This window comes from Onychomys torridus, chromosome 8, assembly GCF_903995425.1.
Source record: "Onychomys torridus chromosome 8, mOncTor1.1, whole genome shotgun sequence".
In the NCBI taxonomy this organism is placed as follows: Eukaryota; Metazoa; Chordata; class Mammalia; order Rodentia; family Cricetidae; genus Onychomys; species Onychomys torridus.
This window is the reverse complement of record NC_050450.1, coordinates 6,613,288-6,640,265: the sequence shown is the minus strand read 5'-3', so window position 1 is coordinate 6,640,265 and position 26,978 is coordinate 6,613,288. Positions and strand designations below refer to the sequence as shown.

Genomic DNA, 26,978 nt, shown 5'->3' with positions numbered 1-26,978 from the left:
GTACTCTGTATGCTACCAAAGGAGAAGCATGAACACCAACCAGCCACAAACGCTTTGCTCTTCAATGGTGGCCTGCCTGCAGGATATAATAGTGCAATGGTGTAACAAATAGTGCTTATGAGAGTAACCAACCAATTCTGGATTTGACTAAAGACCCACTCCATGAAATGGAACCCATACCTGACACTGCTTGGGTGATTAAGAACCTGAAACTACACAGCCCAGAGACCTAGAGTAAAACCAAATACTACTATTCTACTGAAAGAATGTAGCATTAAAATGATTCCTAATGACATTCTGTTATACTCATGGATGCCTTGCTCAGCCATCATCAGAGAAGCTTCTTTCTGCAGCAGATGGGAACAAATACAGAGACCCACAGTCAGACAATATGTAGATAGTGAGGGACCTTGGAACACTCAGCCCTAAATGGAATGTCTCCATCATATCCTTCCTCTCAGGAATCTGGGAACCTTGTGAAAGAGGAGGCAGAAAGAGTATAAGAATCAGAGCAGATGGAGGACACTAAGAAAACACAGCCTTCTAAACACAAGACCAAGACACATATGAACCCACAGATACTGAGGTATCAAGCACAGGGCCTACAGTGGTCTGCACCAGATGGGGTCTAAGGCTAAGAAGAGAAGTGGACACATGTCCCTATCCTTAACTCAGAAGCAATCTCCAATTGACAGGCACTGGCAAATGAAAATTTAGTTTCCTCCAAGGGACACTCAGTGGGGAAACAAACTACTCTTAAAGGTAGGCTGCATGCCCAGCAGCGATGAACAACAGAAAACAATTTCAATGGCATCTTTGGAGGCTCCTTGTCTCATAATGTCATGTCAACCCCACCCCAATTTTGTATTATTTTTAAATTTTATGTGATTTATTTATTTTTCTCTTTTTACCCTTCAAGTCCTTTGTGTATATATTATGGCTTCCAGTTTAGTGTTTTTATGGGATGTCTCTATGTCTGTGCCTTTTTTGGGGCTTTTTTCATTTAGTTAGTTTTGTCCTATTCTGATGTGTTAGCTTTTATCTTATTTTATTTTATTATTATTATCCCTTAGAAGCCTGTTTGTTTTCTAATGAGAGACAGAAGGGAGTGGATCCAGATGGGAGGGATAGTGGGGAGGAAATGGGAGGGAGGAGTGGAAAACGTAATCAGGATATATAATGTGAGAGAAAAAAAATCTATTTTCAATAAAAATAAATAAATTGGACAAGCAAGAGCAACAACAAAACCCTCAGAGATTTCCTCTCTGTACTCAGTCCACCTCCCAGGACCCTCCCACAGTCCTTAGTGTGCCTTTCTAGAGGTTCCTATGAATGAAAGCACCATCCCTGGTCCCTTGTATCTGGTTCTTTGAAAATGGCTGCATGGGGACTGCTGGGATTCCACTGCAGCTTGCATCACCATTTGCTGACGTTGCTTCCAAAGTCTGAAAATTATAAATAACACTGCTATAGATGTTAATGTAAAAGTTTTGTTGTGACTATGTTTTAGGAAAAATATCTAGAAGTAGGATTCCAGAGTGATGTGAGAACACAGTCTTAGGCTGTTCGCTTCAGTGTCCAGGAAGCTGCCAGCTACTTGCCGGCCACTTGCTGAAGTAGAAGCATCTGCTGCTCCACCCTTTCTAAAAATGTCTTTCTTTTTTCCTTCCTGGCAGTGCAAGACTGAACCTAGTGCGTCTTGAATGCTATCCATGGACTATTCTTCCCCCACTCAAACTGGCTTTTCTTGTTACGAGGTATAAGTTCTTTATATTTAGAAATAAGGACAATTACTTTATTAAACACAGACTTAGCAAATATTTTCTGTTAGATTATAGCTTCTTTTATAATTTCTAAGTGTGTCTGTGTGTGTGTGTGCATCCATGTGTATGAACACATATGGAGGTCAGGGGTTGACTACAAGTGTCCTTCCTTAGACACAATCTATTCTTTCTTACTCTCTGATTTAGAGACCCCTGTCTCAACTATATAGCCCTGGCTGGCCGGACACTCTATATAAACCAGGCTGGCACTGAGCTCACAATGATGTGAGTGTTGGGATTAAGGGCCTAGCCATCATGCCCAGCCCTCGATTACTTTTTAGCAGAAGTAGGTTGAATCCATGGAAGCAAAACCAACAGATAAGGAAGATGGGGTGTATCATCCTTTGAAGAAATGTATTATTTAATATAAACTTGGTTTATTAATATTTTTTCTTTGATGGAACATGTTGTGGTATTTAAGAAACTTTTGCCAACAGGGATGAAGAGATAGCTCAGCAGGTAAGAATACTGGCTGCTGGACCAGTGACATCATGGATTTTTTTTTCTCCCAAGACAGGGTTTTACTGTGTAGCTTTGGAGCCTGTCCTGGAACTTGCCCTGTAGACCAAGCTGGCCTTGAACTCACAGAGATCCACCTGGCTCTGCCTCCTGAGTTCTGGGATCAAAGGTGTGTGTAACCACCACCCAGCAACATCATGGATCTTAGAGGAGAACCTATAATCACTACTTAACTAAACCAGCATCATTTCTGACTATAGTCTAAACATTTGTCCCTACCCGCACAGATAATGCAGTCCTCACCCCTCATCAGGGAAACTTCTCTTTGCAATAGATAGAAGCCATTATAGAAAAACACAACCAATCAAAATGCAGAGTTGTGGCTCTCAGTCCCAATGGGTACATGAAGTAAGCTTTCTTGTTGGACTATCTTGGACCATCAGCCCACAAATAATGAAATGGAGACTTATTATTAATTATGAAAGCTTGGCCCCAGCTGAGGCTTTTTCCCAATTAGCTCTTAACTTAATTAACCCATTTTTATTAATCTACATTCTGCCATGTGGCTTGGTTACTTCTCCTCTGTTACTTTATGTCCGACTTGTTTTGCACCTCGCTGAAGTCTCCCTGCCTCTCTTCTTTCCAGAGTTCCTCTCTCTCCCTGGAAATCCCCCCTATTCTCTCCCGACTAGCTATTGGCCATTCAGCTCTTTATTAAACCAATCACAGTGATACATCTTCACACAGTGTAAACAAATATTCTTCAACAGATACATCTAAAAAATTCCTGCACCTAAGGCTCAGGGAATATCAGGGAAGAGGGGATAGAGAAATTGTAAGAGCTAGAGAATCAGGGAGTTTGCTGTGAGACTGTGATGCCAGAAGCAACACCCAGAAAACCCCACCAACATGGCTGCCTAAACATATTCATGAATGAACAAGGAAGATGCCAACAGGCATGCCAAAGTGGATAAGGAAAAACGACAAGCCTTCAACCCTACAAAAGTACTACAAGCAACTAAGGAATGCTGAGAACCAGAGAAACAGTCTACAGGGAAAAGAATGCCAATTGGTTTGTATTACAGGATATTTCATCACACTGTGAACTCTGAGACTGTGTTATTTACTAGAAAAACCAGCTTCGAGTTGTGGTGTGGCTCAGCCTTAGCACACACCTTTTTTTTTTTTTTAACTTTTATTGATTCTTTGTGGATTTCATATTATGCATTCTGACCCCACTTATCTCACTATCCCCTTGCATCTGCCCTTTGCCCTTCCAACCTTCTCCCAAAACAAAACCAAATTTAAAAGAAAAACCAAAACCCAAACAAAAAACAAGAAGAATCTCATTGTGGAAGCTGAAGTGTGGCCAGTTGAGACACATAGTCTACCCTTTAGTCTGCTCATCTTTACTTGCAAATATTCATAGCCACAAGACATTGGTCTATACTGAGGCCTCTGGTTTCTGCTACACCACTGATAATGGGCTCTCACTGGGGCTCCTCTTGGATATCCTGTTGTTGTCCTGTGTCATAGAGATTCCACTGTTTTGGATCTGTAGGTTTGTCCCTTTCACATGTTCCAACAGTTCATAGATTTGGTGGATGCTAGGGTGGAACAATTCTGAGTATAGGTGGAAGCTGGGTTGGTCAGCTTGATGGCTTTCCCTCATCATCACTACCCAGATGAACTCTCCAGCATTGCCTCAGCAAGCTTATCCAATGAAGCCTGCAGCAAGGAGCAGGGCCAGTTCTCCTGCTGTCAGGCCCTCAAATCCGCATCCTCCTCACTCATATCACCAGGGCCAGCTCTACTTTAATACAAGAGCTTTCTGATTAATGTAAACAGGATTAAATAAAGTCAACCATGGGTCAAGAGGCAGAGCAAGCAAGCCGTTAACAGGGAAAAAAAACCTATAGAGAGTAAGGGAGTCAGGAGGACAGATAGACACACACAGGAAGTAGAAGGGAGGAACACTGAGTTTGAGGAGTTTTTGTTTGAGATGGCATAGGAGAAAGCTTTTTCTGGGATGATGGTGGATGAGGAAACAGCTGGGTGCTTTATCTGCCTCTGAGTTAGCAGGTTTTTACCCCAATATCTGGCTCCTGAGTCTTTATTGTTAAAAATCAAATGACTGAGATTTAGATAAAAACAACAGGTTTGGTTATCTAATTCTAAATGGTCAGCCCTGAAAAGATACAAGATTACACACACACACACACACACACACACACACACACACACACACACACACGTTAATGAAAAAAGGGGCCATGAATTTGAAAGAGTAAAGAGGGGTGCATTGGAGGGTTAGAAGGGAGGAAAGGTCGGGAGGAAATGATGTAATTACATTATAATCTTTAAAAAAAGAGAAAGAACACTAGTTGCTCTTCCCAGAAGACCTGGGTTCAACTTTCAGCATGGTGGCTCACAACAATATTTAACAACAGTTTCAGGGTATCCAATGCCCTCTCTGACTCCTGAGGGGACCAAGCATGCACATAAACATGCCACACACATAAAATAAAAACAAAATGTTTTTAAAGGAAAGAAAGAGCAGAAAGCTTTACCCCAGGGACTCCCAGCAGGGTACAGTTTAACTTTAAAATATCATTACTATTTTATGTAGATTGGTGTTTTACCTGTATGTATGTCCATGTGAGGGAGCCAGATCCTCTAGAACTCTAGTTCAGACAGTTGTGAGCTGCCATGTGGGTGCTAAGAATTGAACCTGGGTCCTTCTGGAAGAGCAGTCAGTGCTCTTAACCTCTAAGTCACTATGGTCTATGAGTCACTACAAGGTCATTTTGTTTGTGGAGTAATGCATTTTGTTCATTCTTTTGCCCACCATCATGAGGCTGTTTCCACTCTATTTGTTGACAAAACGTTTTTTCCCCCAATTGGGTTGTCAGCATTGTTCTTACAAATCTTTAATTTTTCTTTTTGAAAACGATTTAACAATTTCTTCAGGTCTATCTGTATGCCACATGCGTGCAAATGCCCTCAGATGCCAGAAAAGGGCATTATGTGTTCTGGAGCTGGAGTTACAGGTAGTTACTGGATGCTGGAACCAAATCTAGGTCCTCTGAAATAGCAGCAGGTCATCTTGCCTCTCTCTATCCCCTGAGAAGTCTTTAGTTTTTCTAAGCCTTTAACAACTAACTTCAAGATTCAAGACTGAGGAGAAGGAATCCCCCAATCCTGAGTTGTGCTGAGCTTTTCACAGAATTTCCTGGCATGGTTGTGAATAGCAGGTCACCATCACCATAACAGGCACAGTCTCTGTGACAGGGCTCTTACTAAGAATGTTAAGGGGTCAATTCACAAGATACAACAATGTACAAGCTGAGTATTGTTATGAGCACACTGACAAGATTATGTTTCAATACTATGTAAGAACAGCCCTATGAGTTAGAAGGTAGAGACAGAGGAATCTCTGTGAGTTCAAGGTCAGCCTGGTCTACATGGTAAGCTCTAGTACAGTGAGAGCTAAACAGAGAAACCTTGTCTTCAAAAGAAGAAAAAAAAAATAACCCTACAGACAGATATTCTGCAACCCAAAATATTAAAAGAAGAAAATATTAGCACTGAATGGATACTAGATAAATACTGTCTAAACACTGAAAGACATGGCAGACATTCTAAGTTTTTCTAACCATTTATTGTTCTAAAGTTATTCCTTGGTGATATTAAAACACACAAGCACAAACTGCTACACTGTTTTAGGTTTAGAAGTGTTCCTTCGTGTTATGTTGATATTGGTCAAACTATCCCAACAAACTAAAGCCACAAGTTAGATGACTTACTGCTCCCTACACACTCTGTACCCCTGGCCCATCCCACGGTGAAGAGCTGCTACCTGATTGCTTGTTTTTCTGTTAAAACTGATAGCACTTTCCTAACTCAGACTTTCCACCAGCTAGTATCCCATGATGCTTTTCACCCATCTTCCCCTGCACTTCTGCTGCTGCTTCTGTTGATGTTTACACGAAGTCCAGTAGCTGATACCGAACATTCAACCCTGGCAAGCACAGCCAGCACTCCCAGTCTACAGCATAACACCCAATATGTCAGTGAGGCCAGCAGCACAGCTCAGAGCCAGGTTTCCAAATTGCCAATTTCAAGACTGCTTCTAAAACTAATCATTTATCAAAACAAGAGTCCTGGGATTTTTACAATCTTTTTCTGAATGTAAAACCTGATGTGAATGAGTCACTGTTGATGGTAGACAGGATGACAAATATACTTCACAAGGTGTCTGTGACTGTGAGGAGCAAGGCCTTTCTCCAGGTTCTGGCCCTGGCTCTGGCAGAGCTCATCTGGCTTCCAGTGTCAACTGGTTTTGCCTGTGGTCTGAAGACTTCCTGAATCTAAATGCCTTTGAACTAGCAGTGTGTATGTTTACTGTTCACATTGTAGCTCTTGGAGAATCTTTCCTTTTCCTCACCTCTCAACTGACTTTTATCATGATTTGGAATAACGTACAACGTCCCTAAAATGTCAGGATGGAATTCCTGCATGGAAACAGCACTGGAGATGAGCTGAACACACGCATGCACTTCTGTGGGCCCTCTCTTCTGTTTCCAATCAGTGTGTCTTGACTTAGCTGAGCCCCACACTGTCTCCACCACTGCAGACAGGTGGAGGGAGACTAGGAGGTGCATGCTACAGGATAGTTACAGCTGCCATTCAGTTTACAGAATGTTCCCACATCATATGCTGTCTTTGTGAACAAGAGCTTGAGGATGTGGCTTCTCAACTGCAAAGCTGAACACAACCGTGGTTGTACTCCCATCCCAGTGCTCTGGGCCACTCTATAATCCCCTCCTTCTCATCCCCTCAGAGTTCTGCAAGTCTCCACTAAAGGAAGCTCCCCTGCCCCCAGGCCCAAGACCCATAGCCTGTAGGACTCATCTCTTTATACTGCTATGTTGTTCTACATCCTATAGTTCTTGTGCTTGTTCTCTCTCTCTCTCTCTCTCTCTCTCTCTCTCTCTCTCTCTCTCTCTCTCAGTTCTAGGATCTTACATTCAAGTCTTCAACACTGGCACAGGGCCCCCAAAGTGAGTCTTCTGCCACTTTGTTGAGTGGATGAAACAAATGAGTGGAGCCCCCCCCCCCAAAAGCAAGAAAGCAAGTGACAGATACATGTTCACATTCCGTACAAAGGCAACCAGCTGGATAAAAGTGTATTCTAGGAAGAGGCAGTTTAGGGAATGAAGAACAAATGAGGAATGTCTCATTGTTCAAACCAACTCTCAGAGTGAAATGAATTAGAAAAATGTGAGCAAGTGGGAGCTAGAATTTGCTTTCTTAGTGTGTTCCTGACTCGCAGCCAGAGCCACATCCCACCAGAATGACTGCTTCTGTGTTTAGATAAGATCTGGGTGATCTGGGTGGGAGGAGGGGCTTTACTTCACTTAAAAGCCAACAAACCAACAAACTAACACCTCTCCTCTCCTCCCCATTCCCAACCTGTTCTCCTTATGTGTGTGCACCAATATTCATGTGTGAGGGCAAGAAGAAATCAAGTGTACTGTTCCGTCAGTCTATGCCTTATCTCCTTGATATAGGATCTCTCACTGAACCCAGAGTTTGCTGTTTCTTCTGCTAGGCTACCTGACTAGGAAGCTTCAGCTATCCTCCCATCCCTGACCCTTCACGGTGCTAAAGTTATAGGTACACGCACAGACATGCATGGCTTCTTACATAGATGCTGGGGATCAAACTCAGGTCATGCTTGTGCACAAGTGCTCTTACCCAGCCCCAAGATTGCTATTTCTAATAAAAAAAAAATTGATTTTGAAAAGCAAAATTAACACTAAGAAATTTCTGTATGAGAGCTGCACAGTAGCGAAAAGGCATCTCTTATGGGATAGGAGCACACATCTCTGTGCCTGAGTCAGGGAGGGACAGATAGAGGTTGTATGAGCACACACTCAATCCTTAGCATGAAGCATACTTGTGAACATGAAATTGGCTTCAGTAAAAGAAAAACAATGGGTTACAAAGAATTTTTGTTATTCAATTAGAAATATTTTTACAATAGTGCAGTTTGATTATTTTGAACAACTCCCATTGTTAACTCCTTTTAATTCAACATAGAAGAGATTAATTGATGATGAACAGAAAAGACAACGGCTTTAATACTAACTTCTAAATGAAGAACATACACTCAACATTCAATTAGCTGAAGCTGAATTCAAAACATCTGGAATATTCAGAAGGAACAATGAAATTTACTTTTGCACTAAAATTTACCTCTGACTTCAATAGAAGGATGTGCTAATCAGTAATAAAACCACAGCCACAGGAGGGAAACTAAAACAATATACCCTGTGTACCCAAAACTAAATATTTCAAAAAACAAACCACTTAAAACTTCCAGTGGGGCTGGGAGATATCGCTCTCTGGAAGAACACTTCAGTAGATGCCCTCTCAAGGCTCAATCCCCCAGTTCTGAAGGAAAAAAAAAATCAGGGCTGGAAATAAGACCAAATGAGGCCAATGAACACATCCATCTGTCTGTGGAGAGAGGCTCACACCTGAAGGGAGGAGACTAGGCCAGGCAGCAGAGGAATGATGTCAGCTGCAGGTTCTCTTGAAAAGGAAAAGCAGAGAGTATGCCTGGAGGGGCTGATCTGAACTAATGTTCAATCAAAGACTAGTTTGAGGGAGAGCACTACAGTCTCTACAGAGAATTAATTAGGCCCAGATTCCTGGAAGAAGAAGGTGGCAGGAGCTGAAGTCTCTTCTGGAGTCTGCCCTCACCCTAGTGAAGGAGCAACTGACAGGCCAGCAGCAGCCAGACAGGCTTAGTCTCTGGGACCATGGTCCTTCTGCAGAAGCCCCAGACTCAGGATACCAGATAGTGTGGAAACAGCGCAAACAGCCATCCCCACATCCTGAAGGCTGGTAAGGCCACCAACTTCCATTTACTGGTGTGCCCTGAACTTACACCCCCAAATGACATGTCAGAAAAAGACAATGAAAACTGAAAACCTAAAAGCCTTCCCTTAAGATCAGCAATAGGAAAAAGACAAAAAGGCTCAGGACTTCTATTCAACACTACACTGAAGACCCTAGCCAACAGAGCATAGCATGGGAGGGGACAATCGCTAAGTCCATTAATTTGTAGATATGACTGTCAAAACAAAAATGTCAGGCAATCTACAAAAACTTAATAGAATAAATGAACTTATAATGTAAGACCCAAAGACAAATAATCAAAATATAAAAATTAGTTGCACGGGATAAGCTCAGGGTACATTATGAAAGATGAGGCAGTAAGACTGTGAGAGCTGGAGGAAGTGGGTGGGTAGAATGGTGTGGAATGCTGACTTGTGGGCATGATATGGCTACTGCACACTTGAGCTCAGAGCCCCTGTGATTATCAATAGAGGATCTCCACAAGATTGTGTCCATCAACACCTCTACCACCCTTGGAGTAGGGGGTGGCTCATGGGGTCCCACCCCTCCCTGAGGAGTTAATGGTTGATGGGGGAGGGAGAAACATTTTCTTCAGTGGTACAGCCATTGGTGAGGTGCCTATGCACCCATAAACAGACATCCACGCTACTATAAGTAATACTACTAAAACTAAGCAGTCACACAAAAACAGCAGCAGCAACAAGGAAAGGTCCCCAAAGCAGGAGGAGGGAAAATTGGGAATGTAGAAGGCTAGTAAGGGGCAAAGGAGACAAAGGGGTGAATATGACTGAAATGCATTATAGACATTCATGACATTGTCATCATGAAACTCTTTATTATGTACACTTAATATATGTTAATAACAACATTAAAAAGAAAAAATCAGTTTTTTAACCTATACAAAAAAGAAAACTTACCATAGCAATACAAAGCATGTGAACTCTAATAAGGTACATACAAAATCCTAGGCTGAGAATGCGGGACACCACTGTGAGAAGACATGCCATCTTCATGGGGCACTTGACAATGTGGCTGAGGTGTCTACTCTTCCCACAATCACCCATGGACTTAACCCAACTTCAGTAAAAGGGCTGGTGGGTTCTTGTGGGAGCCCACCAGCTAACTAACATAATACTACTCGGGGAAATGAAGGCCTAAGAATGTAACATCTGATCTCAGGCTCACAATAAAGCTTCAGCAATTAAGACAGAGAGACCTTATGAAGAGACACAACACAAAAAGCAATGGAGCACAGCAGAGCTGGAGAACAGCCTCACTCTATATACATGGCTAAATGGCTCTGATGAAGGAATCGAGGCAGTCTTTTCACAAATGCAGTGCCAGGATAGCTGGGTGTTCTATGAACATAACATCTATAAACACTACCCATACATACTTAAACATAAAACTGAAACTATGAAACCGCTAGAAAAAGTATGAAAAGGTCTTGATGACCTTAGTCTAGGCCCAGATTGTATGTGTGCATGTGTGCATGTGTGTGTGTGTGTGTGTGTGTGTGTGTGTGTGTGTGTGTGTGTGTTTGAGACAGGGTTTCTCTGTGTAGTACTGGTTGTCCTAGAACTCAGATCACCTGCCTCTGCCTCCCAAGTGCCAGGACTAAAGGTGTGTGCCACCACAGTCTGGCAAGGCCAAGATTTACACAGACGCAAAAACTCAAGCCTGAAAGAAGATTGGTAATCTCGGGGCAATGATGCATTTCAAAGAGAGCGTCTCATGCCACCACTCTCTCACGCACAAGAAAAACATCAGTTAGCTCCGCCTCCATCAGGATGGCGATACCAGGAGGCTCTTCCCTCAGGGAGGTAAGACATAAATGCCCCTTGGTACCCAGGAGGCTAGTCCCAAGACCCTAAAGAGCACCAAACACTAAGGATGCTGAACCTCTCATATAAATGTGACCCTACTGCATATAACTGACAATCTCCTGTATCCTTTAAATCATCTCTATATTATCTATGACAGCTAACGTGATAGAATGCTAGCCAAGCAGTCATTACACTGTACCTTAGGCAACGGTAACAAGCAACAAAAGTCTACACCTCTTAGCACAGACGCAATTATCTACTCCATAAATTCTAACTGCCACTTGGCTGAACCTGCAGACACAGTCCCTGAGACATGGAAGGCTCACGAGAGTGACTTCCTCTCAAAGAGTAGAGTATGGAACTGGAGAAGACAGTATTCAGCTGGTGGTGGTGGTGCACGCCATAATCCCAGCACTTGGGAGGCAGAGCCAGGCAGATTTCTGTGAGTTCAAGGCCTGGTCTACAGAGCAAGATCCAGGACAGGCTCCAAAGCTACAGAGAAACCCTGTCTCACCCCCTCCCTGCACCAAAAAAAAAAAGACAGTACTTCAGGGAGGAGAAACCTGACATCACTTCATCCAGGAGCCTAAGGTGAGCATCAACAGTGCAGAGTCACGGTGGATAGGTTTTCTAAGTGTCACTCACAGTACTGTCTGATAGACTCAAATGAGAGATATTCTATAAAGCTGGTGACTTGTGCTATTCAAAACTGTCAAGGTCATTGAGGTCAAAAGCAAGGAAAATCCAAGCAGTCTAAAGGACCCTGAGGAGTCACCACACAAAACCAAGCATGTATCTAGAAGTCTCAACAGTGCTTCTTCCTAAACATACAACTGAGGGTTTGGTGTGAGCGTCATTCTATGCCCTGCAGTGGCTTCACTGCAGCTCATTAGTCTGTATGCCATGACTGGTTGCCAATCACACCACAGCTCCCAGGGCTTGTCTGTCAACACAATGATTCAATTCTTGCTTAGAAAGAAAAGCACAGCTCCTTGTTTCTAGTGACAAACCCATGCAATATTTAAAAAGACTAAATGGAAAGAGGAAATGGATGGAAGAGATAAAAGTGTAACAAAGAATCAACCCAACAATACCAGTTACACAAGCAGTATACAGAAGGTAAGGCTGCAACACACTGCTGCCACCGGGCAGTTGCAAATGTAGGCCAGAGGAGCTCATGAAAGCAACTGGCAGACAAGAGGACAGAAGTTGAGATGCAAGAAAGATGCCTAAGGAAAGGCAAACAAACAAACAAAAATCACACTAAAGGAACTCTCAGAGATTTCTGGATTGCTCAAAGCACAAAAGTCAGCATGGGACACAACCCAAATATATGGGAGCACTGGCCAGCACTCACTCCATATCCTAACTTACTTAGAACCAGGAAGACAAGCACCAAAATGTTTCCATATTTTCCTAGGTAAATATTCGGGTTTCTTATTACTCAATGCTTTCAGGAGGATCATTGACTATCCAAATAAGAACACAACAGTGTTGTGTGTGTTTGTAAAGTGTGAAAGTACCAAGCTTGACTCTGAGAACATACAAGCCAGGAAAAGAGAAACACATTCCTGTAAAGTTCTTGTACAGCCACAAAGTGGCATAATATCATGTGAAAGAATACTATGAACCACCCCAATCAAAACCTGAGCATTTATGTATAAGGCAGAGGCCCTGGGAATGCAAAAGATTTGGAACAGTTCAAGGGGGCAGAGGACACAGAACTAAGCTGGAGATGTGGGGTCCAGATAGAGAAGGCAACTGAGGGGGTCTAGGGGGACAGGGTGGAAATAGCAGGTTGGATGCTGCCTTTTTAAAGTGTTTTTAAAGCCAGGCGGTGGTGGTGCATGCCTTTAATCCCAGCATTTGGGAGGCAGAGACAGGCAGATTTCAGCCTGGTCTACAGAGCAAGTTCTAGGACAGCCAGGGCTACACAATGAAACCCTGTCTCAAATCCCCACCCCGCCAAAAGCATTTGTTTTTATTTTAGATAAAGGAGAGAGGGAACTCCTACAAGTCAATTCCTTTTTAATTTGAAAATACTGAATAATAACCATTTAAGACTCCTATTTTTTATTATAAAAAATTAAATCTTCCTTGGCTTTCAAAAGCAATGTTTACATACATCATTGAAAATATCTTTAAAGCAGCTGGTGAGGTGGTCAGCAGGTCTGGCACTTGCTGTACAAGCCTGACAACCTAGTTTGATTCCCAGAACCCATAAAAGGAGAGACCTGCATTCCCAAAGTTACCCTCGGACCTCCACATAGTCATGGTACCTGCTCTCTCTCACACACAATAAATAAAAATAACAAAGAAAATATTCTAATAGAAAGAATGTAAAGGACTCCACACTTAAGACTGACTTAAGTGAGAACCCCAACAGAAAGTCAGCACTTGTCTCTAAAAACAGACTCAGCTCTCATACAAACTGCTACGTCACAGGTCCCTTTTGTAAAGTGGCCCAGGAAAGACAAGATCCTCTCCAAGTCCACATTAGGTTGCACTTTGGCTCACAAAGTTGAGATACTAACCATTCCCCGAAAGAAAACATCCCATTTCTTGAAAGACTCCTGTCACTAGTCTGGATGTTACTACTTCCATTCACTGGATCACCACAGTATTGGGACAGCCACATACTAACACTTACAGTTAGGAATAGAAAGGACTCAACGAAAAGACTCAAAGCTTTTCTTTTCCCTGAAGAAAATCAACACAACACCAGATCTCATTCTACTGTGCTTCTCAAGACAGTCATTCATTCTATCTCTCCAGAAATTGTCATTTTGGTTCCTTTGGCTTTTCTTTCAATCCCATTGATTAATTGAGCAGGGTCAGGCTGGAAGTGAGTTAATCTGCACAAACAATGGTCAGGAAGGGGAGGTGCCTGGAAGGACCCTACTCTGTGTGTCTTTATCTGATGCCCTTTGCAGACAAATAGAGCAAACAGAGAAATCGAGAGATGGAAAAGGGCTGCCAACCACATGAAGAATGCTGCTTTAAATGTTAATGGTCTCACCATGCATTGCCAACTCAGCCATCGTAAATGGGTAGTAGGTATGTTTGGCACAGTCCAAGTAAGGTGATGGTGTTTGCACTATGGATTTGCTCTGAAGAGCCTACAGGATGTGGTGGCTTCACACCTGGTACTCACTAAATCTAGTCCAGATTCTCCCTGAATCTTGGGTAGGTTTGTAAAGTCTCTTCTGAGGTTACAACTACAGAAGATTAGAAAACAATTCCTGGGTTGGGGATTTAGCTCAGTGGTAGAGTGCTTGCCTAGCAAGCATAAGGCCCTGGGTTCTGTCCTCAGCTCAAAAAAAAAAAACCGAAAACAATTCCTTTCAAGCATCTAGAGTCAATTAAGAAGATGAAAGAATGAATGTACCACTATCTTTTACCACATCTCCTAATTTTTAGATCACATAGACCTCTGTGTAACTCAGAGCACAGCAGCCTCAGCACTGACTTCCCTTTTGCTTACCCTTGAGAACTATGGCATGGCATGGCACGGAGGAAAGGTCTTTGACCTGACATTCCAAGGCACTCTCATTTTTACATGGCTTTAGGTGGAAGTAACAGGCAAGATGTTAAGATGAGGGAGATACTGGTATTAGTAGAGACAGAAGGTCATTCCTCTGTTACAACTTTAGCAATGTAGTTGAAAGCATTCTTGGCATTTTATTAAATTTTTTAATTTATTTATTTTGTGTACACAAGTGTTTTGCCAGCATATATGTATGTGTAGCACGCATGTGCCTACAAATAGTTGTGAACCACTATGTGGGAGCTAGAAATCAAGCCCTGGCCCACTGCAAGAACAACAAGTGCTCTTAACTCCCAAGCCACCCTTCAGTCCCTCACCATGACCTTATGGCATTACAAAGAGAAAAGGCAACCTCTGTGGCCTTAAGTAAGAAAGGAGAAGGAAGATGTGTTCTGAGTGCCACAGTCTCTGGTCCATTCATTCACGTATGTTCTGGAACAGCACATGCAGCAGGGGTAAGTGCTGGAAGGATAATATGAGTAAGTAACAGCACCAGCACTTCCTCTTTTGACTTTCTCCAGGAGACACAAGGGAAAGAACAGGTAGCATGGGAGACACCTGAGAAGATGGGTGCATCATAAACCTATTGATACCTGAGGAGAGCGAGCACGCTTTCCGGCTTCCCCAGTGAATGGGATAGGCTGTGAATGGACCAGAGGCAAGAGTAAAGGCTCGAGTCTTTCACTGGTTGTGTGACTCTGAGCAAGTTCCTCTTTTAGAAAATGTATTATTGTTGGACTGGAGAGATGGCTCAGTGGTTAAGGGCACTGGCTGCTCTTCCAGAGGGCTCGAGGTCAATAGTCACATGTTAGCTCCCCACCTGTAACTCCAGTTTAGGGGATCCAATATCCTCATCTGGCTTCTGTAGGTACCAAGCATGTACACAATGCACAGACATGCAGGCAAAACACTTGTGTGTGGTGATATACTGTGTACCCTAATAAACTTGCCTGAGGATCAGAGGTCAGAGAGCCAGCCACTAGATTAGACATAGAGGTCAGGCAGCAGTGGCACACACCCTTAATTCCAGCACTTGGAAGGCAGAGATCCATCTGGATCTCTGTCAGTTCAAAGCCACCCTGGACTACATGAGATTGACTCAGTCTAGGAGAGAAACAGAGACAGACAGTGGTGGCACACACCTTTAATCCCAGCACTTGAGATCTCATGTCTTTGCTTGAGAAGCACACATGCCTTTAATCCCAAGAAGTAATATGGCAGGGTGAAGAAAGGTATGTAAGGCATGAGGAGACAGGAACTAAAGGCTCTTTTTTGGCTGAGGCCTTCTGGGTGAGCACTCAGAGGCTTTCAGGATCGGCTGAGGAGTTGGCGAGGTGAGGTTGGCTGTAACTTACTCTGCTTCTCTGATCTTTCAGCTTTTACCCCAGTATCTGGCTCAGGGTTTTCTATGAATAAGAATAAAATTCAAAACAACACTTATGTAAAACACAAAAACAAAAAAAAGGAAATAAAATGGATTGTTGCCAGGATTAATTTAGCACATGCAATGATGCTTGGCACATGGCATACTCCAGGACAACAAGTGTCCTGTCCGCCCCCCCCCCCCCCCCCCGTGTTGCATCCCTGCTCTATGCTGAGAAAGGAAGATGGTCAAGTAGTCAGAGCTGACACTGATCTGAATGTTGAGACAACCATCCAAATCTTCAAAAAGCAGCAATTTTGATTAGTTTTGCTTTGGTCCAATATTCCTTCACTGCCCTTTCCTCCCTTTTGGAATAGTAATGTATATTCTGTTTATGCTGGAAGTATATAATTTGCTTTTTGATTTTAAAGAGGATTGCATTTAAGGGATTGCCTTAAATCTCAGAAATGATTTTGGACTTTAAAATGTTAAGACTGGGAGACATCATGGCCTTTTGAAGTTAGTCTAGATACATTTTGTATTATCCTATGGCCATGAGCCAAGGGGGCAAGAGGGTAGAATATGGTGGTCTGAAGGAGAATGGTCCCATGGCTCAGGTGTTTGAATGCTTGTCCCCAGTAGGCGGTGCTATTTGGAAAGGATTAGGAGGTGTGACCTTGTTTGGAGGTGTGTCACTGGGTTGAGCTTTGACTTTTAAAAATCCTCCAGCCACTGAACCTGCATTTTGTTTGCAGTTCAAGATGTGAGCTCTCAGCATCTAGATCCTGCTGCCTTGCCTGCTGCTTGCTGCCATACTTCCTTACCATGACAGACTGACTAATCTTACCCCACTGGAACCATAGCCAAATAAGCCCTCCATATGTATGTGAAAAATGAAAAGCAACAAGATGTGGGGAGTGAGAAAGAAGTGAGGCAGCTAAGTGCAGGCAGCAAGAATAGCCATAGTCCTGATGGCTGGGCAGTGAGAAGGCCAGCAATCAGCCCAGGAGCTCCAGGAGAGCTGCCCACCATCTGCTGGATGGCTATTTGTTAACTCAGGGATGCTTGGGGATCATTGCTAGACCAGGGTCACCACACTGCCCTGCCTTACTGAAGCACACAGTTCCTATGATACAAAGTTCTACCCTTTCCATATCTCATTCTGGAAACTTCAAACATACAGAAATGCTGTTTAAATGCTTGAACAGCAACCATCCATTGGCCCACCATGGATTTTACATTTGAAAAGAAGGGTACAAACAGGGTAGATGTGGCAAATTCCCAGATGGTAGACATGTGGTGCAATTTCTGGAGATGAAAGCTCTCTGCTTTAGGGATTTGTTTGTTTGTGAGAAGGTCTTGATATGTAGCCTTGGCTGGCCTGATAGTCACTGTGTAGCCCAGGATAGCCTAAAACTTGCAGCAAACCTCCTGCCTCAGCATCCCAAGTACTGGGATTACAAATATGTATTCCATGCACGGCTTCACGGATTCTTGAATGGACCAAGGGTCACATCTCAGATCTAAGATGAATGACAAGCCTGGTGTTGGGCCACTGCCACGAAGTCCCTATGCCTGTCCCCAAAGAAATATGAACACCCTGCAGCTCCTGCTGGCTGGGGGTGGACAGGCTGAATTGTAACTAAGCATGAAGTATCCAGAGAGCTGCCAGAGAAATTTTAAGGATTTTTACATCTGGCAAATTAAAATCCAACATTTCATATTTTATTTTAGCAACATGATTATCAAAATAGAAAAATACGTTCAAATATATGTCATCTTGGAAATTCAAATAAGAAACTTGTTCTTAATTTAGTCACCAGCCATGGAGTCACAGCATCACAGGGACGTAATGAGGACAAACTGTGTCACAGGTCAGCAGCACTCCTTACACAACTGTAAAAAGTCGCACTTATATGAAGGTAAGTGTGAGTAACTGAGCACATCTTTAGAGGCACAGTTGGTTAGCATTTTAAATTATGGTTAATCAAGCAAATATGATGAAGATATGGGAAGAAAACACTAATTTTCAAAAAACTACTGCTACCAGGAACCACAAAAGCACAACACACATCGGAAGTAACTCACATGCAAGATATCAGACCTAGTTTCACATCATTTAAAATAAAATCCCCAGATGGCATGCTGCTTTAAAGTATTAAGGTGAAAATTAGCATTCAGTGCCAAATTCCAGATTCTGCACATTGGAAACTTCTAGTAAAGATACTGACAAACCTTTCCATGTCTTCACATTTAAAAAAAACTAAGTCAATGCAAAAATATTCTAAATTTTAATGAAACAACTGCAAATTCTTTTTTAAAAATCAAATTAAAACCAATAACACCAACAGCAGCAGTGACTGGGTCAGGACCTATGGGAGGCCTGCTCCTTTCTGAACAGAAACAGAGGAGTGGATGGGGTGCAGATGAGGCGTGTAGAGGGGAGAGAATAGGAGAGGAGGGAGGAGAAACTAGTAGGAATATAAAATAAATAAATTTAATTAATAATAAATACATGGATAATTTTAAAGAAATCTAATTGTGCTATTACCACTGACTACAGAGATGACGCTAGATCCTAGCAAGATTAAATCAGACTTTCATCTGAAAAACAACTCAGTGAGCTGTCAAATATATGACACCCTATATCACAGACGAAGGAGAAAGCCCAGGTATAAGAAGATGTTAAGGACTGAGGATGTGGCCTTGTGGTAAGTGTGCTTCTCTGGCATGCATGAAGCCCTGGGCTCAGTCCCAGCATCACAAGGGGGAAGCAGGCACCGGGTGAACAGGAGGAATACAGCACAGTTCTCTTGAGCTCTTGTCCTAGGTCTCCAAGGATTCCTTCTTCTCCCTGTCCTCACGAGAAAGGCTTCAAGTCAAATCTTACTGTAAAACTCTGTCCTAGGTTGCCGAGATCTCTTCTTTAAAAATTTTAAAGATGATATAACATGGCTCTGCCAACTGCAACCCCAAGGAACACGATGGAGAAACGCACCCAAATGGCACCCAGACAGAGAAGACCCGTTTCATCTCCACAACGGCCTATGGACATCCTAGAAAGCAGCTGCCAGGGCAGGAAGGAGAAAAGATATGAAACATGATAAAGACTATGATTCAATGGAACAAAAAGACTGGATTCTCTTGTAAAGGCAGAAATCCCAAAGCTGCCAGGAACTACAAGGGGGCTGGCGAGACGGCTCAGCAGTGAGCATCTACAGGGAGTGTCACTGTGGGAGGAGCCCCATGTAGATGCTCTGCAGCTTCCCCAGTTTCTCAGAGGTAGACATGGAGAGGCCTCTGCAGGAGCTGAGGCTTGTGTTTTCTACACTGTGGCCAAGAATGTCCTAGCTGAGGGGCCTTTACCTACTACCCTTTATGACGACTTCACCTTTATAAAGCACTGGCATCTCATTCCTAATAAATACAGGTCCTGAAAATAGATAGACAGATAGACAGATAGACAGACAGACAGACAGACAGATAGACAGATAAACAAACAAACAAGTAAGTAAGTAAGTCAATCTTCTAAAAATTTTAAAGAACTATTGGGGTTGAGTCAGGAAAACTCTGACCTAAGATAAACAAAACATGTACATAAATAGAAACATCAGAACAAATATGGAAACATAAGGAGGCTGCATGGTATAAGGTCAGTCTACAACCACGGATTATATTTCTCTACAGAAGCAGAAAGCAATTTGAAAATGAAGATTTAGGAAACAAGACCAGACATAATAGTATTAAGCCAGGTGATGGTGGCTCACGCCTTTAATCCAAGCACTCAGGAGGCAGAGGCAGGCAGATCTCTGTGAGTTCAAGGCCAGCCTGGGTCTACAGAGCAAATTCTAAGATAGCCAGGGCTGTACAAGAAATCCTGTACTGAAAACAAAGCAAAACAACCAAACCAACCCCAAAATAAGGTATCGAAAAATATAAAAAGTTAAAGTATTAAAAATGCAAAACACAAAAAATGAAAAATATCTAGAAAGCCACTGTAAAAATTGAAAATATCAGTATAAACTTGTTTAAAGGAAGAAACAAAGGAAGACAATCTTCCTGCTTGACAAAGGACAAAGGTAAAGCCTGGGTGTTGGCTGAAGTTAAGACTTGAGGAGTCCCAGAAACAAGGCAGCTTGGGATCTGTGTAAGAAAAGAAACAATGGAGCCGAGCCGCAAAGAGGGAGGACGGGCAGGCCTGTGGATTGTCACAAAGGTCACAGCAGAACACTCACTGAGTCAGGAAGAGTTTAGTGGTGTCTACACTTTGACTGGGGTTCATTTCAATTGTTATTTACATATACTTGTTTATGTCTGCTTGTCTGGATGTGCATTCAATGCCCATGAAGGCCAGAAGATGGCATTTGAGCCCCAGCACTGGAGTTAGAGATGTTTGTGAACCACCATGTGGGTGCTGGGAACTCAAACTGGGTCCTCTGCACATAGTAGCAAGGGCTCTGAACCACTGAGCCTCTTTCCAGCCTCCCAACTTTATTTTGTATTTTTTTAAACAAATATTATTAGAATAACAACCAGGCAGCCATATGGGAAACCCTAAACCTTAACCTCCATACATTAGTCAGCTTTTTGGTATGACAAAGTCCCAAAGATAATTAAAGAAAGAAATCACAATATCAGGAGTTTCAGCTGCTGGCTACCTGGCCCATTGCTTGGACTCTGTCTCTCTCTTCCCTTCATCTCTCTACTATAATAAACTCTCCACATGGATGCAGGTTGTGAATCACTGGTCACTGCTGTCATGCCCACATGCTGTGCATCTGTTCAGCCCACTGCTGTATCTGCCCAGCACATTTCCCTACACATGGGGGATACCCTCTGGGGACCTTCCATCCAAGTCCCATCACCTCCCCCATCCCCTGCTCAGGCACAATAATTCCTAATACTGGTGCCCAACATCGTCGCCAGGCAATTCCACTGCTTTCTCTTGCCCGCTGGCAGTCTGAGGAGCTCTGGAATCCTGTACCAACCACCATTTTTTCAGGCTGGAGCACCACCAGGGACTCTTCACCCAGGAAGAGTAATAGTAGGATTCCTCCCTTCCCTTCTGTCATTTTCCCACAAGTGAGGATTCGTCTCATTTTGCTCACTGTTACCACATGTCTTTCAGGCTCTAAGTCCCTCGACCCCCACCTCCATGCAATGGCATATGGAGATGACTTGTGCCCACTCAATTCCACAGCCTTTGTTACAACAGTCCATTGGCTATCTTGTGCCATTCATTAGTCCTCAATCTGTCTGGGACGCTGGAAGTCAGATCAGATCTGTCTCATTTCACTTGCTGGTACCATGTGTCGTCTTTTTGGCTCATAGCCCTTTGGCCCCCATTCCTTTGCAATGGCATATGGCGATGGCCTTGCCCTCTCAATTATGCCCAAGAGTGGTATGCTGGGTCTTGAGGTAGATCGATTCCCAATTTTCTGAGAAACTGCCATACTGATTTCCACAGTGGTTGTACAAGTTTGCATTCCAACCAACAGTGGAGGAGTGTTCCCTTTGCTCCACATCCTCTCCAACATTAACTGTCTTAAGTGGTTTTGATCATAGCCATTCTGACAGGTGTAAGGTGGTATCTCAGAGTCGTTTTGATTTGCATTTCTCTGATGATTAAGGATGTTGAGCATTTCTTTAAATGTCTTTCAGCCATTTGTGATCTTCACCCATTTGAGAATTCTCTGTTTAGCTCTTTAGCCCATTTTTTAATTGGATTGTTCAGTATTTTGATGTCTAGTTTCTTGAGTTCTTTATATACTTTGGAGATCAGTCCTCTGTCAGATATGTGGTTGGTGAAGGTCTTTTCCCATTCTGTAGGCTGTCTTTTTGGCTTATTGACCATGTCTTTCGCCCTACAAAAGCTTCTCAGTTTCAAGAGGTCCCATTTATTAATTGTTGTGCTCAGTGTCTGTGCTGTTGATGTTATATTTAGGAAGTGATCTCCTGTGCCAATGCGTTCAAGAATACTTCCTACTTTTAAGTTTAGTGTAACTGGATTTATGTTGAGGTCTTTGATCCACTTGGACTTGAGTTTTGTGCATGGTGACAGATATGGGTCTATTTGTAGTCTTTTACATGTTGACATCCAGTTATGCCAGCACCGTTTGTTAAAGATACTTTCTTTTTTCCATTGTATTGTTTGGCTTCTTCAAAAATCAGGTGTTCATATGTGTGTGGATTAATGTCAGGGTCTTCATTTCGATTCCATTGGTCTGTATGTCGGTTTTTATGCCAGTATCAAGCTGTTTTTGTTACTACAGCTCTATAGTAGAGGCATGGTGATGCCTCCAGAGGTTGGTTGCTTTATCATACAGGATTCTTTTAGCTATCCTGGATCTTATGTTTTTCCATATGAAGTTGAGTATTGTTCTTTCCAAGTCTGTGAAGAATTGTGTTGGGATTTTGATGGGGATTGAATTGAATCTGTAGATTGCTTTTGGTAAAATTGCCATTTTTACTATGTTAATCCTACCTATCCACAAGCATGGGAAATCCTTCCATTTTCTGATATCTTCTTCAATTTCTTTCTTTAGAGATTTAAAGTTCTTATCAAAAAAGTCCTTCACTTGTTTAGTTAGTGTTATGCCAAAGTATTTTATATTATTTGTAGCTATTGTAAAGGCTGATGCTTCTCTGACTTCTTTCTCGGCCCTTTTATCATTTGTGATTAGGAGGGCTACTGATTTTTTTGAGTTGATCTTGTATCCTGCCACTTTACTGAAGGAGTTTATCAGCTGTAGGAGTTCCCTAATAGAATTTTTTTTGTCATTTATTTATACTATCATATCATCTGCAAATAGTAAAAGTTTGACTTCTTCCTTTCCAATTTGTATTTCCCCTTGATCTCCTTTTGTTGTCTTATAGCTCTGGCTAGAACTTCAAGTATTATATTGAATAAATATGGGGAGAGTCTTGTTCCTGATTTTAGTGGAATCGCTTTGAGTTTCTCTCCATTTAATTTGATGTAACTCACCTCTTTTTATAATAATCAAAACAGAGGAATGTTAATATTCTGATCCACCCCTAGAAATCCCACCCCTGAAGTAAAGCCTCATTCTAAAGAAAAACTCCCCCTTCCTCTCTTTATTCAGCTTTTCCTCCCATGAGATGTGCGCTCTCGCGCGCGCTCTCTCTCTCTCTCTCTCTCTCTCTCTCTCTCTCTCTCTCCTCTTTCCTTCATCTCTCTATTATAATAAGCTCCACATGGATGCAGCATCTGGGTTGTGAATTACTGGTTGCTATGGCTGCCACAGCCACCACCCAGACCACCACTGCATCCATCTGCCCAGCATGTTTCCCTAACTCTCAGGATACCCTGGGGAGTCCCCCTGCACAATAATTCATAACAGTGAGAACAAACCTTCAAAATATGAGCTCTTAGAAGGCATTTCAGAACCCCAAAATTTCATGACATAATCAAAATTCATTTGAAATGGATTACAACCCAAGGAGAAAAACAAAAAGCCCAAATCCTCCCAAAGAAAACATGAACAAAATTATTAGGGCAAGCAAGCATTTTTTAAGGAAAAAAAAAAATCTGCTATGTGTGGAGGGGGGTGGGGCAAAACAGCTTGACCACACAACTGCCATGATGACAGGCTTAGAGGCCCAGACACAGCTTCTGTGACAGTCTTACTGGCAGGCAAAACCTGGATCAAGGAGAAGCCATGCAGGGAGGGCTGGCATCTAAGTGGAAACATCTGACATTCCAAACACTCCCTATATCCCTAGACAAATGTCAGCCAATCAGGGTCCTGAACCCTGGAAATCGCCTTACCCCATCCTCTGCTATGATAAAACCTGCCTGGGTTCTGGGCTCTCCGCTCTCACTGCTGCGTCAGGTAGAGAGTCCAAGCTCCCAGTTTGAAATAAAGGCTCTTTGCTTTTACATATGGGATTCAGTTTCCATGGTGGTCTTTTGGGGGTTCCCACAATCTGGGCATAATGCTACTAACGATAAAAGAAAAAAAAAGGCATAAGCAGATCATCACAGTAATAAAACACCAGGACCAAGACAACTGATACAAAAAAGGGTTTGTTTATTTATGGGTCCAGAGGGATCAGAGTCGACCACCTTTGTAGTAGTAAGGAAATGGAGGTTGAGGAGCTGGGCAGCAATGCTGAGAGGCCAGGATCAGAGCTACTCCTGGTGGCATCTTCTTTGCCCCAGGTGCCAAGTACCTTCTGCCCCCCCCCCCTCTAAATCCCGGACAGACACTCACACTACTGGGCGCTCACACATGGAGAAGTGTGGCAGCAGGCAGGCAAAGTGGCTGGAGCAGCAAGCTGAGAGCACACATCTTAAACCTCAAGCAAGAAGCAGAGAGCAAACTGGGAAGGTGCAAGTCTTTGACACCACAAAGCCTCCCAAAATGTCACACTTCCTCCAGCAAGGTCACACCTCTTACCTCCCCAGACAGCACTATCAACTGAGTACTAAGCACTCAAATGGCAGAGCCTACGAGGAACATTGTCATTCAAACTACCACAATCACCAAAACTAAAAAATATCTGCTCATTAACAGATATCATCAAATAGCCAGGTTATGGTGGTGCACTTTTAATCCCAGCACTCAGGAGACAGAGGCAGACAGATCTCTCAGTTTGAGGCCAGCCTGCTCTACAGAGTGAGTTCCAAGACAGCCAGGGCAACAGAGAAACCTTGTCTCAAAAAGACAAAAAGAAAAAAAGAGAGCACTAAAAAATGAATAAGCAAACCAATCCTCAAGTATAAGTGATTAGCACACATTTCTGATCCAAAATACTTGGAATCAACAGAAAGAAACAGCGAACACAATTTTCAAGGGGGCATGACGGAAACCTGAAGAGCCAATAAGTATAGTAAGAAGGTAGCCAAGAGCTGGAGGTGCAGCCAAACACAGAGCTGACTAGATTCCTACCACTGCAAAAACAAGATGTAGGCCACTTCATTAGTCCTGAGAGATAAAAATTAGAAACATGATAGGATGCTGGTTCATATGCTCTAGAATAGCTAAAACACAAACTGAGAGCATTAAATGTTGGCAAGTACATGAAGCACTGGAAGTCACACCTACTGGTGGACTATAAAATGGTACAGCCACTTTAGAGACTGCTTTTTCTACAAAGCTTAAAGCTTCACAAACACATAAATGTCACACACCTCTATTCCATAATCCTACTCCTACGCAATTACTCAAGAGGAATGAAAACATGCTGTCACATACATATTCACAACAAATAGTCCCAAACTAGAAACCATCCAATTATCAACCAAAAATAATAAATGCTGTAAGTCACACAATAGAATAGTATTCAACAATACAAATTTTTAAAAATTCAATACACATTAGAGCAAATCCCAGAAATAAGGTTTGTCTTTTTTTTTAATTAAAAGCAAAAACAATATTACACAATCCCATTTTCAAAGATAAACCAAATAAGATAAGCTAATCTTTTTCTATGAATAGCTCTATCTATTTATTCTGTAGTGCTGGAGAATGAACTCAGGGCTTATGCATGTTAGGTCAAGGCTCTACTGCCTAAGCCACACATGCATCAGTATGACTATCTACCTGGGATCTCGAGGGAGGCAGAAGAAGTACTTGGCATTTCAGGAAAGGAAGTGGCTAGATGCCACCAGGTGTAGCTCTGATCCTGGCCTCTCACTGTATTGTGGGCCAGCTCCTGAACCTCCAATTCCTTACTCCTAAAATGGGAACAGAATATATCTGTTTGCCTTGATGGTGTTGTTGGAGAGTTAATGAAAAAATCTGGGGTTTATATATAACCTCTCAAGTGTAAGGAACTGGAACACTCATAAGCCAGTGCAAAAAATATAACACTGAAGAGGTCTGTGAATTCAAGGGAAACCAAGATTGTCTCAATAAACAAACAAACAAACAAATAAATAAAATTTAAAAAAAGAAGAAAAGGAAAACACAACTCATAAAAAATTAAGCAGTAATCAGTTACTTCAACATTATGTGAAAAGCTATTTTCCTCCTAAGGCATAAAGAAGGCACCAAGAGAACCACTGCTGGGACAGCTCAAGCCCCTAGCCCAGCCATGTGCTCACCTGTTGGTGTGGGAACAGGGGCCTGGCACATTGGGCTGCTTTCTGTCCACCTCCTTCCAGCTGTCTTCTGTCCACTTCCTCTTGACCTGCTTGTCTTCCTGTTTACTTCCCACATACTCAGCATAGGTCTGGATCCGATAACTTTCAGCATATTTGCTGGTGTTAACAGCTACAAGGCAGAAAGAGAAGTCCTTACAAAAGATGAAGAAAGCACTTAGGGACAGTGTCCTGGCCCAGGAGCTGCTGGAGCTCCTCACATGGTGACAAGTCACTGTGTCCCCAGTGTGAAAGAAAGCACACATCCATACACAATAAAAAACAAGGTCACAGAGGTCAAGGGTTTGCCTACAGGTTCCTCTACAAAGACTCAAAACCAGGTTACCCAAATGCCAGGGCATTTGCCTACTCTGCCCCCTTCTTTATTTTGATTTTTGGCTTTTTGAGATAAGGTTTCTCTGTGCAGTCTTGGTTGTCCTGGAACTCACTTTGTAGAGCAGGCTGTCCTCAAACTGAGAGATCTGCCTCCTGAGTGCTGGGATTAAAGGTGTGCCCTTCTTGGGAGAACACATTTATCTGGGATCGATCATGTTATTGTACTCACCCGCACATTAAACATCTGGCTATAACTTGCAGGTGCGGGGGGGGGGGGGGGGGGGGGGATATGGGACACATCAGTTATTTTTTGTTTGTTTCTTGGTTTGCAATGCTGAGCACAGAATCCTTCGAGGCCAGTTGCTAGAACAAGTAGCATTAAGAAAGTAAGGATGATGGAAGGCTTGTCCTGGTGAATGGCTCCATAATGATTGTTGGCTCATACAGTTTAGTCATGTGTTTTCCTTGCTGTGAGAGTCCAGCTCCCACATTTACAAGGGTTCTGAGATGGAGGAGAGAGGGATAAGAAAATATCAGACAGAAAGATAGGTCTAGATGATGAGAACAGACAGAAACTCAGGATAGCTTT

The 26,978-nt window shown here is 42.7% G+C and overlaps 1 protein-coding gene across 3 annotated transcripts in view; it reads right to left on the bottom strand.

The window, feature by feature from the left end:
* Nucleotides 1-26,978, bottom strand: part of Parn (poly(A)-specific ribonuclease) — a 171,909-nt gene that overhangs the window by 15,130 nt on the left and 129,801 nt on the right. For all 3 annotated transcript variants that reach the window (XM_036197933.1, XM_036197934.1, XM_036197932.1), the window contains one exon: nucleotides 26,018-26,186. In XM_036197933.1, the coding sequence (XP_036053826.1) occupies nucleotides 26,018-26,186 (169 nt within the window). The remainder of the gene's footprint in view (nucleotides 1-26,017; nucleotides 26,187-26,978) is intronic.